Source organism: Coffea eugenioides, chromosome 6, assembly GCF_003713205.1.
Source record: "Coffea eugenioides isolate CCC68of chromosome 6, Ceug_1.0, whole genome shotgun sequence".
In the NCBI taxonomy this organism is placed as follows: Eukaryota; Viridiplantae; Streptophyta; class Magnoliopsida; order Gentianales; family Rubiaceae; genus Coffea; species Coffea eugenioides.
Genome location: NC_040040.1, coordinates 16,196,555 through 16,213,157, shown reverse-complemented (window position 1 = coordinate 16,213,157; position 16,603 = coordinate 16,196,555). Strand labels below are relative to the sequence as shown.

The following is a 16,603-nucleotide window of genomic DNA, read 5'->3' as shown; positions in this document are numbered from 1 at the left end:
TCAACGTACTCTAGTTGGTTCATTTTCAAACATGTATGAAACAGATTTTAGCTTTTAAAAGGGAAGCACTTAGTCATCTAAGGAGAGCAATTAAAGAGAAAGAGCTGCTTGGCAATCGAACAAAGTAGAAGCTACATTCAGATTGCTACTCTAACAAGAGAATTAGACAAAAAGAAGGCAATTAATACAGCTTTAAGAAGTCAATTAAATGTAGAGAGTACAATCAACTCAAGGATGAAGGTTCCAAGAGGATGGAAGATATCAGAAATGAAACAATGGTTGAAGCCATAATGATTTATAAAAAGTCCAAACAATATGAGAGGATCAAATTTTTGAACTCAAAAAATCAACTCTTGGAAGCTACACGCATCAAAGATTCAAAGCACTTGATTTCGCAAAGGCCAACCACATGCCAAAATTTGAAGGCTATAAACATGAAAAATTACAATCCTGATGATGAAAAAACTTTTCAAAAAGGGCCATGGCTTTGTCTCTAAATTTGTCAAAATTAGGCATTTTCTTCGCACCCTGTTTTTTATGTTTGTTTTGTAGTTTTATTTTTTTCACAAAGACCGTCATTTACAAAATTGGTAAACAATTCTCATACTTTTAAATCTATGAATTAATAGATAAAAAGAATAAAAAAAACATTCTTCATCATTTATTGATATTGATAAAGAAGAGATGGCACACGCACCTCGCACGCCTATGTATATAATATACTAGTAGGGCATTTTCCACAGCCATGAAGCTAAATTACGAGCTCTTAGCATTTGGGCTATGAATTCTCTCATGTGGATATTACCCCTTGAATAGGGTTAGTGGAAATAGGGTTGAAAAGTTGGTCGTGGGAGCTAGGCCGTGGAAGATTTTGAGGTCTAGGACAATAGCTTCAACTGGTAGTGTGAAGCAGGCTCAGGGAGAAGGAAATACAAGAGATCATGAAAGGCAAGTTAAATGTAGATCATTCAAACATTATAAACACAAGGATGAAAGCTAACATGCCTAAGCTCCAAGAGGAGAAAAGCAATCGCAAGAATGAAGGCGTAGTGGGACGCAACATAGAAAAACAGTTGTTGAGAAATCGAATCATCAACATTCTCAAGTAGGCTGGTTGGACCATTTAGTATCTTCCAAGAAGAAGCAAAGAGTACCTTGATGCAGTTTATGTTGACCATCAAGGAAGAACTTACTGGTCAGTCACCTTGGCTTATAAAAGGTTCAAAGAAATGGTTGAAGATGGGACAGCAGATGCTAAGGCCATATCCACTTTTACTCTAATTCCAGAGGATGAACTTTGCAAACTCTATGGAATTACATAAGAGAAAGGGAACAAATGCAAATAGCTATCAAAAGTGGGTATATAGCTATCAAAAGGTACACGCCTACCGCACGTATAAATATTTGTAGTACTCAAACACTAATATATGTAATTCTGCCAACGTGACTTAATTTGTACATGACTTAATATACTAGTGGGTATTTTCTATAGCCATGAAGCTAAATTACTAGCTCTTAGCATTTGGGCTATGAATTCTCTCATTTGGATATTACCCCTTGAATGGGGCTAGTAGAAATAGGGTTGAAAAGTTGGTCGTGGGAGCTAGGTTGTGGAAGATTTGGAGTTCTAGGAAAATAGCTTCAACTGGTAGTGTGAAGCAGGCTCAGGGAGAAAGAAATACAAGAGATCACGAAGGCGACTTAAATGTAGATCAATTGGGCATTGTGGAAGCAAACATGCCTAAGCTCCAGGAGGAGAAAAGCAATCACAAGAATGAAGGCGTAGTGGGACGTAACATAGAAAAATAGTGGCTAAGAAATCGAATCATCAGCATTCTCAAGGAGGTAGGTTGGACCATTTAGTATCGACCAAGAAAAAGCAAAAAATACCTCGATGCAGTTTATGTTGACCATCAAGGAAGAACTTACTGGTCAGTCACCTTGGCTTATAAAAGGTTCAAAGAAATGGTTGAAGATGGGACAGCAGCATATCCACTTTTACTCTTATTCCGGAGGATGAACTTTGCAAACTGTATAGAAATACATAAGAGAAAGGGAACAAATGCAAATAGCTATCAAAAGTGGGTATATAGCTATCAAAAGGTACACACCTAGCGCACGTACAAATATTTGTAGTACTAAAACACTAATATATGTAATTCGGTCAGCATGACTTAATTTGTACGTGCGTTTGGCGTGTACCTATTATATAAGGAGAAATGGAGAATATCTTCCCAAGTTTTGATTCATTAACTGAAATAACTAGTGCTTGTACTTAATTTTTGTTGCTTCATAGTGATCAACAATATCATCTTTATTGATTGAAAAATGTTTATTTGTGACAATTTTAATTGTTAAGTCTACCTAATTTCACACTATTAGCTTTTTTTGTTTAGTTAATGTCCTAACTTTCTTTGTTTTAGGCAAAATTATATGGATGTAATGTTCGTTAAAGGAAAAAAAAAAGAAAAAGGTATAACCAAACATTATCTTGAAAATTCATTTGTTGTGCCATATGCTAAAATAAAGAATTTTGTAAATGCGGGCACTAGGTTAACACACACAAATTATCATGATGCGTGTACTCATATTTATGCCTCTAGTAATTAGAGAGCGTGTTGGTTTAATTTCAATTTTCCAAAACAAATTAACATTAAGAGACAGACTTTCCTTCTATGCTCATACATTTATATTCGACTTTCATTTTTTTTATTGAATAGAAATTAGAATTTACTCGTATGAATAAGCAGTTTAATATAATTTTCATATGCTTCAACCGTAACATTCCACACTTAGACCCCTTAGTTTTACCAATCAAGAAAGGTCTGTGATATCCTAAACTCCTAAATATACTATTAGCAAAATTATAATTATTCAAAAAGCAAGTATAATGTCACACTCTACAATTAGATCATAAAAGAGGATTTTCTGACATAATAAAGCACTTAATAAATGAAATTCGTATCACTAGGATAATTATAGGCACACAATGTATAATAGGGTTCGGGGCCATATGCACCCAAATTTGACCAGTCTATGGTTACTAAGTATCTTAAAAAGTTAGGTATTTAATATACTAAGAAAATTAGAATAAAAAATCTAGGTAATTGCTCCCTATGATTAAATTAGGCTAACCCTATTTTTTTTAATTGAATTTTTCTAATCATATAACCCTACTAACTAAGACTCCTAAACTTAAATCCTAAGTTGAAAACTAGAATTTGGTTTTTGGAGGGAAAGTTGAATTTGACTCTATTAAGAATTTTGGTTTTGAAACTATTTTTATTGAATCCAAATGGGGGTACTTCTATAGTTATGTGTAATATCTTAAATAAAAAGACATGTAAAATCTCGAAAAATTTACTGAAAAATCCTGAATGCTAATAGGTTGAATTACCTGTGGGCTGAACACAATTTACTCAAACTTGAAGGACCAGTATACAAACAACAAATGATTTCGCTATCTTACTTCTAGTAGTGACACGACAAGTGTCGCATAGCTTAACACATGTCACATCAGTTGGCACGTGTCACCATAGTGTGACACATATCATCCAAGCCGACATATGTCATGGCCCTATGATATGAGTCAGGATTCTCTGTCCAATATTTTGTGTCCACTTTCCTGTCCAATACAAAGTACATAGTTTCACTATTATATCTGCTGATGTGGCATATAGAAAAGAAAGGTTGTTTGTCTACCTTATGCTTCTTCTTCTTTCTTCTTTCTTCTGATATGGCACAAAATCATCACAGTTTCAAAGAAGCATGCAGTATACAAAATTGGTAACAGGTTTTGGGTTAAAGTAGACGGTAGCAATAAGGTTTTGGGAATTGTAACAAAGTTGTGTAAACAAAGAAAACCCAAAAAAAAGAAAGAAGAAGAAGCATAAGACAGACAAACAACCTTTCTTTTCTATATGCCACATCAGTAGATATAATAAGTGAAACTACGTAATTTTGTATTGGACAGAAAAGTGGACACAAAATATTGAACAGAGGATCCCGGCTCCTATGATATGTGTTACAATTTCGTCTCCTTTCTTGTTGACTTATTACCATCCCATTTTCCTATAAATATAGCCCCCATCTTCATTTGTACATCGAAACTTAAAAACTCTCACCTATTATCCTGAGAGGGCAAAGAAAAGTGAGCTAAAGAGAAGAAAAGAATGTGCAAAAAATTTCATAGAAGATAAAAAAAGAAAGCCATAATATGGAGATAGTGTTAGAAAGCCATAATATGGAGATAGTCTTGACGAGTTTTCATTCATGTGGAAAGCAATCTTGGTAGAACTTAGACGTCTAGTTAGTATTGTCATACAAAACCTAGAATATAGAACTATTGCATTTGTTTTCTGTAGGCGTGCGCAATCCGTGTACCTTAATGTGGAGAACATGTTATTATCCATTATACATTAACTTGTAGATTCAACATTAATAATATTTTAAGGGCAAATTCTACTTTATCCCCCTGTGGTTTAGCATTTTTTTACATAATGCCCCTATGGTTTCAAAAGTTATATATAACCCCCTCATGGTTTGGACTAAAGTGTCAAAGTGATGGGAATGATCATTCGTAATGGAGTCATCTAAAATGTCAAAAATACATTTATGTAAAGTTGAAAATTATTTATTAACCAAGGGGGGTTATGTGTATATTTTGAAAACCATAAGGGGGTTATATGGTAAAATATAAAAATTATACGGGATTAGTGTGTCATGTATTTATAAGAGTAATTTCGACATTTCTAGAAGTTCCGTTACGAATGACTATTTCCGTCACTTTAACACTTTAATCCAAACCATGAGGAGGTTATGTATAACTTTTGAAACCATAAGGGGGTTATGTAAAAAAACACTAAACCACAGGGGGGTAAAATGTAATTTGCCCATATTTTAACGACTTCTTTTTTTTTTTCAAGAAAAAGAAAAACTAAAACTGGAAAAGCGGTACTAGCCTAATAAAATGTCTGTCTCCTAAAAAAAAAAATCTATCTCCAAGTGCAAAGGATAATCAATATCATAGAGAGCAATCGCCTGAAGCAAAACCAAAGCGGATAGCTATGAATGAGAAGATCTGTTCGAAGCAAAACCAAAATTTCGTATATTAGTGATTTATCAAGGGGAATATTGGAGACAAGAGAATAACACGGATGTACTTGGTCTTTTCACAGATCTAAAACTGCTTTAATTTGTGAGGATTTAATTTAATGTTGTGGATTGTTAAAAATAAAAAAAACTATTAGGGCATAAAATCCAATTTAAAGATAATTGAGGGGGTGCAAAGTGCCATTGACCCTAAAAGAGTTTATCATAAGCGCCATCGTATTTCCTATATTCTCAGTAATTTGGGGGTTAAGACCAGGTCGCATGACATTTTAGACTACAATGAGTTCCTCCCTACATAATTCATCAACAGGAGTCAATAGGTCGTCGATGTCATTGATGGCTTGTTAACATCTCTTTCGGATAAAAGGATGAAATTGAAATAGGTATCATCAAAGAAACAAAAATTCATTAGAAATATGATGATTCTTTCATCTACTACCTTAAATGAAAAAGATTAATCTTTTCTATACTGTCAGTATATACAGTGACAGGTCTAAATACATATTATATCATTTTAGTTTGAATTTTAGCATTAAATTTTATATATGTGATAGGGTATAATTTGTTATTAATTTTATGGTTAATTTTCCTCTTTGTCTTTGCCAAATATTGTTTTAATTGTCGAAATATACTTATATTTGGTATTTGGACCTAATTACAGGTAGTGGAGCAGAAAAGTACTAAAAAGGATGACTTTCTTGAGAAAATCCCGTGCACGTGGGAAGCCTTGAGAATCCTTGCAAATCCGGCTCCAAGATGTGCTAAACCAACGCTTTTCCTTTCGTGACTAGTAGTTTACTAGCATTAAGAAACAAGAAGGAAACTTCAGTAGTTGCCTCATCTATTTGTTTTCCTTATTTGGTGGAAAAATCGACAAGATGAGAGACTAGTCATTGTTTAGATTGAGGAGACTTGTTTTGGGGTTTTAGTAGTTTTCTTCTCCTATTAGCTATCTATCATGTGCGCCGCAAAGGCCATAGTAGGGAACATTTAATTATCCCTTTGGCTTGGTAGTTCCAGGAATAATTCTTATTCCATTGAGTTTTCTTTCTTCGAATTTGGAGAAGAATGCCGTCAACTAATATTTTTGAATTTTCGCGTGGATTGTTCTCCATTGATGGAGAACTAACTTCTTATTTTCTAGTCAAGGGGGCAACTAATGATTTGCTTCAGCAATCACTGTGAGATCTAAACCATTTTTAATTGTTTCCTTCATTTATTGGTATTTATATGTTTCCTGCTTTTAATTGTTATAGCTCTTGTGCATGATTGATTAGTGCGCAATAATTGATTATTCATATAGGCTATTTTGCTAATTAGGGGTAATTGAATTCATAATTATTCAATTACCTCCATCTCAGTAGCAACTGGGGTAATTGGATTTATATCAGGGAAACATACGATCTAATTTAAACAAACCCTCATAGCGTGTTTGTTAGTTAGGAGTGAGCCTTTCTAATTATTAATACAATCTAGAAATTAAATCCTACGGTCGTACCTAGCGTTGTTTCCGGGTTAGAGAAATAGTTAATGGTCGTACCTTAACTATCGAGAAATTAAGGAAAGGTTGGTTGTTTATCGCGTGCATAACAACTATAACCAATCTATTAATAAATGTTGAAATTATCTGTTAATCGATGATCAGTGCATGAACTATTTCTGAAGTGTACCCTTGGCTAGAGTTCTCACAATTATTTCTTTTAATTAATTATTTTCTGCATTTAATTTATTTAGTTAGCATTTAATCTTGAAAACCCCCATTTGTCTTGACTCGGAAGGAAATAAATTTATCTCCAGTCCCTGAGGAGACGACTCTGCTTGCCACTGTCTACTAGTTAGTGAATTTAGTCAGATAATTAATTCGGGTATATCGGATTAAGCAAACTCTTCGGGAATAGGGTGAATCAAGTAACTTATTACACACCTAGAGTTCCTGCTCCAGTACCTAAAATTGATTATTGACTACTTTTGGTGGTAGTTAGGTTTTATTTATTTATTATTGCACAGGTTCGGCACCTGTCAATATGTAACATGTATCTAGGTATATTAATGTATATATTATCAGTATATAAAAAATTTATTTAAATTAAAATGAACCCAAAATGGGAACAAGCGACTGATGATTCGACTCAAATAGTACTTGTGACATATTGACAAAGTTGTATCAGCAAAGAGATAGGCTGCACCCCTGCCTAGAAAAAAGTAGTGGACTTAGTTAGCCCCGGATAAGGGGCAGGGACAGTCATTAGAAGGATCGTCCCTGCACAGTTCATGGCCAGGATTTGGCCATAAAAAATTGTATGGTCCAGATCACGTATTGTATCTCGATTTACACAATGTGTGTGGCGTTCACAAAATTTTGTTCTAAAGTTACACGTTGTGCAAATAAAGTTATGCCGTATGCAAACAAAATTATGCGGTGTGCAAAATGTACAAAATCGCCAGGAACGGTTGCATCTGCCCGTGGTCCGTTAGCCCCACCTTTCTGACTAAAGCGAGAAATCAGCATGTGTTATTAATAAAATAGTCCCAATCAGGCCATGAAGAAATCGTACATTTCAATAACACTACTATCTAAACAACCATAAATAGTTACTAACTCTTCACAATTACAAACAAGTTACACTCCTCCAATAATCTATTCGAAAAAAAAAGTTGTTTCTTTAGCTATTCCTTTCGCAATTACAAGCTATGTAACAAAAAATTTGTTTCTGTTACTCTAACCTCTTTTAGATTTTGCATACTCTGCACTTCATAATTTTTCATTTCATTTTTTTCAAACAAAACAATTTTATCTATTGCATGCACACACATCAAGTGTACTTTAAGCACTAGTACAGTAGTACTTATTATTATTATTTTTTGATTTTTCCTTTTTGTTTTGGTAGTACTAGATTACCTTTGACTTTGCTCTCGATTTTCAATATCCACAACGTATTAGGTGAGACAGAATCTAGTATTTAGACACAAAATCAAGAAATGAATTACATACACCTCTGTTAGTGTCATATGTGATATTGCAATATACGGAAGTTGTACCTCTAATATTGACTCTGAATAATGTACTCTGACCATGACCATTCCAATTTTCAGTTTCCATGAATTGAAAAGGTAATTAGTGAGAGAGGATTAAATTCCAGTCCTTTAGGCCATGATATAATCGAAAAAAAAAAAAAAACCAACGGTCCATCCTATATTGATTACAAATTACCTTGATGCATATATCAACTTCAAAGATTTCTCACCAATCTTCCTTCAAATTCTTCCGCATTTGTTTTCCTTTCTTATTGAAGATCCTTAAGATAAGTTGATCAACATTTTTATTGTAGCAGATTCTCCACCTCTTGGATAGCCAAAGTGGCCCGACGAAGAAAGCTAGACCTACCAAAGATCCAACTGCCACACTAATGTAGATTTCTGTCTTGGAATATAACTGCTTCTCCTCCAATTGAGACTCTGGAAGTGCAGGATCTCTGTCACCGTTGCAAGTTCGGTTCAACTGGAATCCACACAAACCACTGTTTCCTTCAAAAGAACTTTCTAGGAATGTTTGCATTTGTCTTCCTCCTGGAATCCTTCCAACTAGTTGATTATGTGACAAATTTAAGACCGACAGGAAGGTGAGGCTTGAAATATTCTCTGGTATTTCCCCAGTCAGTTGATTGGAGGAGAGGTCCAATGATTCAAGATTTTTCAAATTCCCAACTGATGATGGGATTTGGCCCGTGAGGGCATTGTTTGATAGATTGAGAAGAAGCAGTGATATGAGATCTCCAACTTTTTCTGATATTGACCCTTGGAAATTATTGCTTGAAAGATCAATGGAAGTCAGGGTGGTAAGAACTTTTGTCAGCGTTGTTGGCGTTCCTTTAAAAGCCATTGTTACTGTATCCTGATAGTATGTTTTGAAATCTCGTCCTTGGTAATGAAGAAGGTCAAGGTGCAAATTTGATTTATCACCGTCCACCATCATTGCACCTAAGCTTGAGAAAAACTTCGGTGGCAATACACCATTGAAATTGTTGGACGACAGGTCAATAATTTGAAGATGAGCCCAGCTGTAGTTGGAGTTGGGGCAACTAATTTTTCCACTGAATCTGTTTGAGTGCAAAACAAGGACACGCATATTGGTCAATTTGTCCAACCTGCAAGGAAAAGTGCTGCCAATCCTGTTGTGGCCGAGGTTTAATACCTTTAGCTTTCTGCAGTTGACCAAAGATTGTGGAATTTCACCTTCTAATTGATTAAAACTCAGGTCCAACGTCTCTAATTTGCAGTCCCTTGGCAATGTATTGGGTATGTTTCCACTGAGTTTGTTTCCATGCAAATTCAGTACCACGAGGGATCTGGACATTTCCATGAGACATGAAGGCATTGAGCCACTCAAACTATTATCTGACAGGTCAAGTACTTCTAGAAGAGTTGCATTACATAGTGATAGAGGAATGTCATCAACAATGCTGTTGTTTGCAATGTTCAAATAAATGGCAGACGAGAGAAGATTACCAATATCAGCTGCGAGCGAAGAGGTAAATTTATTGCTTGAGAAGTCCACATAGACAGCTGATGGTGGTGGTAAAGGCACAGCTCCAGTAAGCAGATTGGAGTGGATGTCCAGATAGAAATGAGTTTGAAAATGGTAAGGCTCTTGAAGACCCGTGAAATCGTTATGAGAAAGATTCAAATACCGGAGATAGCCATCATCAATTTCCCATATCCAGTTTGGAATGTCACCAGTTATTTGGTTATTTGAAAGATCTAGCATATTCAATCTTGATTGGTTCTTCAAAAGAGGAAACTTTTGCAGCTTGCAAGAGGCCAACATCAAAGAATTAAACTGAGGGAGCAAAGAAAAGGCAGAGTCACTTCCTCTTGTGCCGACTGACAGGTTATTGTAGGAAAGATCAAGATCAGCAAGACTCTTCATCTCGATAAATCCAACCAACTCTACGGTGCTTGTAAATTTATTGAAAGCAAGAGAGAGACTTGAGAGACTAGTGATTTTAAATACAAACTGGGGTATAGGCCCTTCAAGATTGTTGCTACTCAAGTCAAGTTCTCCTAGCGGAGATGGATACATGCCTTCTAGTTCATTGATCTGACCAGAAAACTGGTTGTTCGGAAGTTTCAAGCTCTCCAGTGATGGTAGAGAAAACAAGAGCGCAGGAAGTTCTCCACTAAGTGAATTGTTGCTCAGGTCAAGAATGGTGAGATGCTTAAGGCCTTCCCACTCTAATGGAATTTTGCCCATCAATTTATTGTCACGAAGGCTTACAGAGCTAAGGTTCCTGGACAGGGTAAAGGATGGAAGTGAACCCGTAAAATAATTCACTGCCAGGTCGACTGAGACAAGCTCGGAAAGGTTAGATATTGAACTGGGAATTGGTCCTGAAAAATTGCAACCAAAGAGTTTCAAGCTGGATAATTTTTTAAGATTACCAACAGAGTCTGGTAAATTTCCTGAAAAGGAAGTGTAGCTAAGATCTAAACTCTCCAAGAATCCGTTTTCAGGGAATTCCGGTAAACAGCCACCAAGTTCCCTATTATTTGATAAGTCAATGGTCCGCAGAGTTGGTAATTGGAATATCTGTTGCGGAGCTTCTCCTAGCAAGTCACACGAACTAGCACTCAAGGTGGTTAGATTGGCAAATTTTGCGAAGAACCCTGGAAGTGAAGCTGAAAATTTATTGCCATCAAGTTTGACAACAGAAAGAGACTGAAGTTTTGCCAAAGAGGAGTCGAATGGGCCTGAAATATTGCAGTTGGACAAGCTCAAGACTTGTAAATCAAGCAGTGCAGATGACACAGCATTGCACCAATCAACCCCTGCTGCGGCAATATCAACACCATCTAGGCGAAGTTCTATAAGCCTCGTGAGGTTCTGAACCAACATGTTCAAATTTGGGTTCTCAAGTTTCAGTGAGAGCAAATAGCTGAGGGAAAAAGTAGAGAGGTCTAGTGTTACCAACCTGGACATTCGTGAAAAATTACTGGGGATTTGCCCGGCAAAGCCTGTTTCTGACAAGTTCAGATAAACCAATTGGTTTAGCAAGCCAAACCCCTTTGGCAAATCCGTAGAGTCAAAAGAGTTTCCGGCTAAGCTCAATCTTTGGAGAAATTGGAGGCTGAAAAGGGAGCTTGAATCGTCAAGATTGCCAGTGATTGAATCGCTGCTAAGGTCGAGGTCAATAACATGACCAGCATCATCACAATGCACACCTCTCCAACTGCAGCAATCAGTGTGTTCTTCCCAGCTCCCCAGCTTGGTAGAAAGCGAAGAGTCATACGTGAGATTGCTCCTCAACTGAAGCAACAAACCTTTCTGTTCACTCAGGCAATGGGCTGATGCCAACTTAACATCAAAGATGATGTACAAGTTTGAGAGAACCAGAGGCAAGTAGAGCAGGAAATGCATCATAAATGTCATCTTAACCAGTAGATTAAGTCTTCTTCTTTAGGGAATCGTCTCGTAATAGCTTTAAATACTTGATTCCTCATAAAGAATACATACAGTGGACAGCATATGGCATCTTTATAAGATAATATAATTGGCATAATTGACCACTGTCGGGCCTAAATTATTTCAGTACAGCAATAGCCAAAGTTGGCTTGGCTGGGCTACGCTGCCGACCAGATTGTGATCACATCTTTGCTTTTTGATTGGAGTGCTATTTAGTCAGATAAAACAATGTGAAAGCAAGCACAATCGTGTCTAACAATTAACATATTTTATAAGCCAAGTCATTTAGATACACATTCCAATGCTATAATGAAGACCATAAATTAATCAAGGCCTTGTTTTCCAATCAAGACCATAATCAAGTCATTTAGATACACATTCCAATGCACGTGGCCTTGTTTGGATTGCCGTTTTTCGCCGAAAAATTACGTCGTTTTCCGTGATCACATTTCCCTATTATCTTTTTTCCTCACATACATCAAATCGCTACAGTAATTTTTTCATAGAAAATGACGGAAAATGCAATCCAAACGGTGGTTAGCTTTTTCAAATTGTCAGTTTGTAATTTGGAGGTAAGATTTATATTCCCTTTCATTATTTCTTATTTTTTTAAATAAAATTTTTACTGGTATGCCACGCAACGGATCTTCTGTTCCACACCCTGTGACACTCTCTGTCCCACTTTTTATTATATTGCTATTTCTCTTTCATAAATATCATGTTTTAATTTTTTTTTTGTTTCCTTAAGATTCAATAACTATTAATTGAGTAAAAAATAAATACAACAGTTTCAAAAAAATAATATATAATAGAAAATTAAAAAATACAGCATAAAATTCATAAAAAATCATTTTTTTATGAATTTTGATTTTTTGAGTTTGTTAAATTTTGTGTATTACTCAATTAATAGTTATTGGATCTTAAGGAAACAAAAAAGAATTAAAACATGATGTTTATGAAGGAGAAATAACAATATAATAAAAAGTGGAACAGAGAGTGACATAAGGTGTGGGACAGAAGATCCGTTGTGGGTATGCCACCTCTATGAACAAAAGTAATAATAATAATAACTACTTTCATATTGGTATTATATTAACGTTAATATTCCAAATATTTAAAACAAATGCTGTTACGCAAATTGAAGTGAGGCAATTCTAATGATTTTTTAAGTTACATGACATTATATTTTCACGGGCAAATTACACTTTACCCTCTTGTAGTTTAGTGTTTTTGTACATAACTCTCCTATGGTTTCAAAAACTATACATAACCCCCTCATAGTTTGGATTAAAGTGTCAAAATAACGGAATTTGCAATCCATAACTGAATCACCTAAAATATCAAAAATACCCCTATATAGATTTGAAAATTATTTACTAACCACAGGAGGGGTTATGTGTATATTTTGAAAACTATAAAGGGGTTATATGATAAAACATTAAACCATAAGAGGGTTATATGATAAAATATAAAACCATACAGGGTTAGTACGTCATGTATATTATGTTTATATATTTTGGTCATTTCAACCATTTTAATTTTTAAACAAAGGTAATTTCGATATTTGTAAAAGTTTCGTTACGAATGATCATTTTTGTCATTTTGACACTTTAATTCAAACCATGAGAAGATTATGTATAACTTTTGAAACCATAGGGAAATTATGTACAAAAATACTAAATCATAGGGGGGTAAAATGTAATTTGCCCTATTTTCGCTGAACTATCTATGTCGTTTGATGGCGTAACATCATTAATTTGTACATTCCTTAAAGACTCTTTTCTTTTGTGCATCCGAGGGGTTCAAAGATTACAGTCAACTTCATCGGTCGAACCGAAAAATATTTACTTCTTCAAATTTCTCAAGTTAACTCCAGCGATATCATTTTCTCAAGTTAAAAATTGAACAAAGTACGAACACATTGTCAAAAGTGTGTTAATATTGCAGAATGCGATCTCAGCTTCCTTAAACCCAAGATAATATTCCTTAAGCACGTGAAATGCACGGAAGATGGGCAAATTTCCATGCAAAACATACATGAGTTTTGATATTGAAAATGAAGAACAAACAAATTGTAAGCTTTACCCCATTAGCTTAAGCAACCTGAAAATTTGAAAAACAAAAAACAATGTTAACATAACAATTCCCAAACAATCGGTTTGTTTGGATTGGGCTTTATTTCCCCAAATTTATTTGCTTACATCATCATTACAATTTCCAATACACCTTTTTACCTTCCCAATTACCTTTTTATCTCACATACATCACATCGCAAAAAGTGCTACAGTAAAAATATCTCTAATCATTCTTCTAGGATAACGTTGCTATGAATATTTTCAGTCTAAGTTGTCTGTATTGAGAAAAAAAAAATTTCCAGTGTTGACCTGGTAAAGAGACAAATATGTCATAGAAATATATAATCACGTATAGCACTTGCGAGTGGCAACCAGAGTTTGGGGTTGCGGGGAACAAGATTTATGAAGATGTATAGTTGAGGGGCATTTTCACATTTTTGTAAAAAATTTGGGGCAACGTATAATTAATGCTCTATTCACAAGGATATAAATAGAAGGTTTAGAATTTTAAAGGGATATAAGAAAAATTTAAAATCTTGAAGGGAGAAAACTTAATTTCTACAAAGATATATATAAAATATTTACAATTATTTAGGGGACATAGAAAAAAAAAATTCTGCATTTGACTTTTTCCATATGTATCTATAAGTCCGTGCCATATTCGTGTATCAATTTTGGAGAGCACATATATTTTCTGTTCTTTTATTGTTTCAGTAGATGAATAGATGATATATCGATCATGAGATTTTGCAATACTCAAATGTCGTCATTAGTCACTTCGATGGTCCTACATTTGAAGGGAACAATCTAAGTACAGGAATGTGATGTGTATTTTACCAAAACGTCAATCAAGCCCGAAGATATTAATCATGACTTTGAATTTCAATTGGAAATTGCTACCCTTTAATTTATGCTATTGACCGTGCAGCTCACTGGATGATGGGAAATCGATCAACTTTTGAAGCAGAACCATAGACATGGTATTTTCTTTAATTGCAGGAATTGAAAAAGAAAGTACTTTATCAAGCTATTTTGCTCAGCTACGAACTATTAAAATGCTGTCCAAAGAAACAAAAAGAACCAAATCATGCAGATTTCTTCTATAGCAAGTAAATCATGTGAAAAGCACACAAACTGAAAGGCTTTGTAGGATATAGGAAAAGTTTATTACTGAAGATTTTGGTTTGGCTGGAAAGAGTACCTTGGAAAGAAGTGAGCTGCGAGAAAGAAAGAGAGAATAAACAGAGGGATGGGGGTTTTGTTGTGTGGATTCTGCAGGCACTCACAGAGAAAGAAAAACTCTTCGTTTTCATTTGGTCTTCTCTTTCTTCAAACTGAATCTGCTGCCAATTTTTTTTTTAATTTTTTTGTCTTGTCTTTATTTAAACAGATTCTGCTGCTAATATTTTCTGAGCAAAATTAATCTTTTCAAAGAAAGTAATTTTTAAATGTGAATCTAATCACAATTCAAGATCATATACCACCTCATGGGGAGTTAAAAAAAAATTAAAAAATTTACTCCGACGCAGGTCTTCATTTGGCTTGAGGGATTTAATGAATAATTTGAAATTCACTCAAATCACTCTAATTGTTTGAATTATTTAAGAGCCTTTGAATTTATAATCCATCAATTATCAAAATACATTTTAAATATTATAATAATTTATAATTTATATATTCAAATACCTCCTAAATAATCTAAACGATCAGAGGAATTTGAGAGAATTTCAAATCATTCGTCAAATCCCTCAATCGAAACGATCATTTCTTAGCATGCACGACATATATAGTCGGACACACACGCATACTGAATTTTGCAATCCAAGTTGCTAAAAGAAAGAATGAATGCAAAGAAAAAAGAAAAAAAAAAAGAAGAAGTGGCCCTTGCAATTGATTCGACCGGTTGCTATTGCAAATGCAGGAGGCGTTAAAGACCATTGTCCTATTTGTAAGATGAAGCACAATTGACTTACCAAAAGTATGAATATAGTAAATAAAACTTGATAAGTGAAGTAAAGTAGCATGCAGCTTTGCCATAAGTAAACGGTGAACTCACTAGTTGGGTCTAATAAAATTCCGCCTTCAATTGAATTTCTTAAAACTAATTAATTTGTTATATTTTTCTTCTAGAGTAGTTTGATAGTTTAGTTTGTTAGAGTTTTTACCTTTTTTCCAAAGCTTTTGCTGTATTTGTTGGTTCTCTGGACCTTCGTAAGATCTCCTTTCATATATTAAAAAAAAAAACCCAAACCAGCTACAGGCAGAAAAAGCTTTCATTCATTCTATTCGGTTCCCAACAAGAAAAACTTCAGCTGTGACTTGTAGACAAAAAACTACATTGTTCCTGCATGGGCGTGCGCGATGCGTGTCAATCATTTAGGAAAACATGTTTTTTAGCCTATATATAATAACTTGTAGTTTCACATTCGTGAACTTTAAATCATCTTTAGAGAGGATTTTTTCTTCTGCAAGAAAAAGAAAAACTAATGGCCACTGGCCTAATGAGAAGAAAGGGAACAGCTCATGGCTTCAAGAGCAGAAGTGGAATCCGACAAAGCAAGACTGCCTATTTCATGGAACACATTATTTCGACCTCAAACTTGAACAGGATTCACAAAGGCTAAGGCTTTTTAATAATATATGTGAGATTTGAACCTCTTTTGTTGCTAAATTAACAAAACTGAAGATAGGGCAGATAATATAACAATTCTAGATAATATACAATTAAAAGGATTTGAATTGAATTGAAAACATACATTAACTTTCAATCAAATTGAATCAAAATAGTCAACATGCAACAAGGTTGGAAAAGAGATTTGGAAAGGAAAAGACAAAAGGAAAGGAAAATAAAAAATTTTCCTGTGCAAAGAAAATTTTTGTTGGCGGTTCTCAAAATGTGCTTCTTTTTTGCCTCATAACAAATAAGGACAGTGCTTAATTTTCTAGTGCTTGGAAA

At 34.7% G+C, this 16,603-nt stretch overlaps 1 protein-coding gene across 1 annotated transcript; it reads right to left on the bottom strand.

Annotated features, from left to right (window-relative positions):
* Positions 1-8,353: 8,353 nt before the first annotated feature.
* Positions 8,354-11,539, bottom strand: LOC113773693 (receptor-like protein 33). Its single transcript, XM_027318317.1, has one exon. The coding sequence runs from the start codon at positions 11,537-11,539 to the stop codon at positions 8,354-8,356; it is 3,186 nt and encodes a 1,061-aa protein (XP_027174118.1).
* Positions 11,540-16,603: the final 5,064 nt, after the last annotated feature.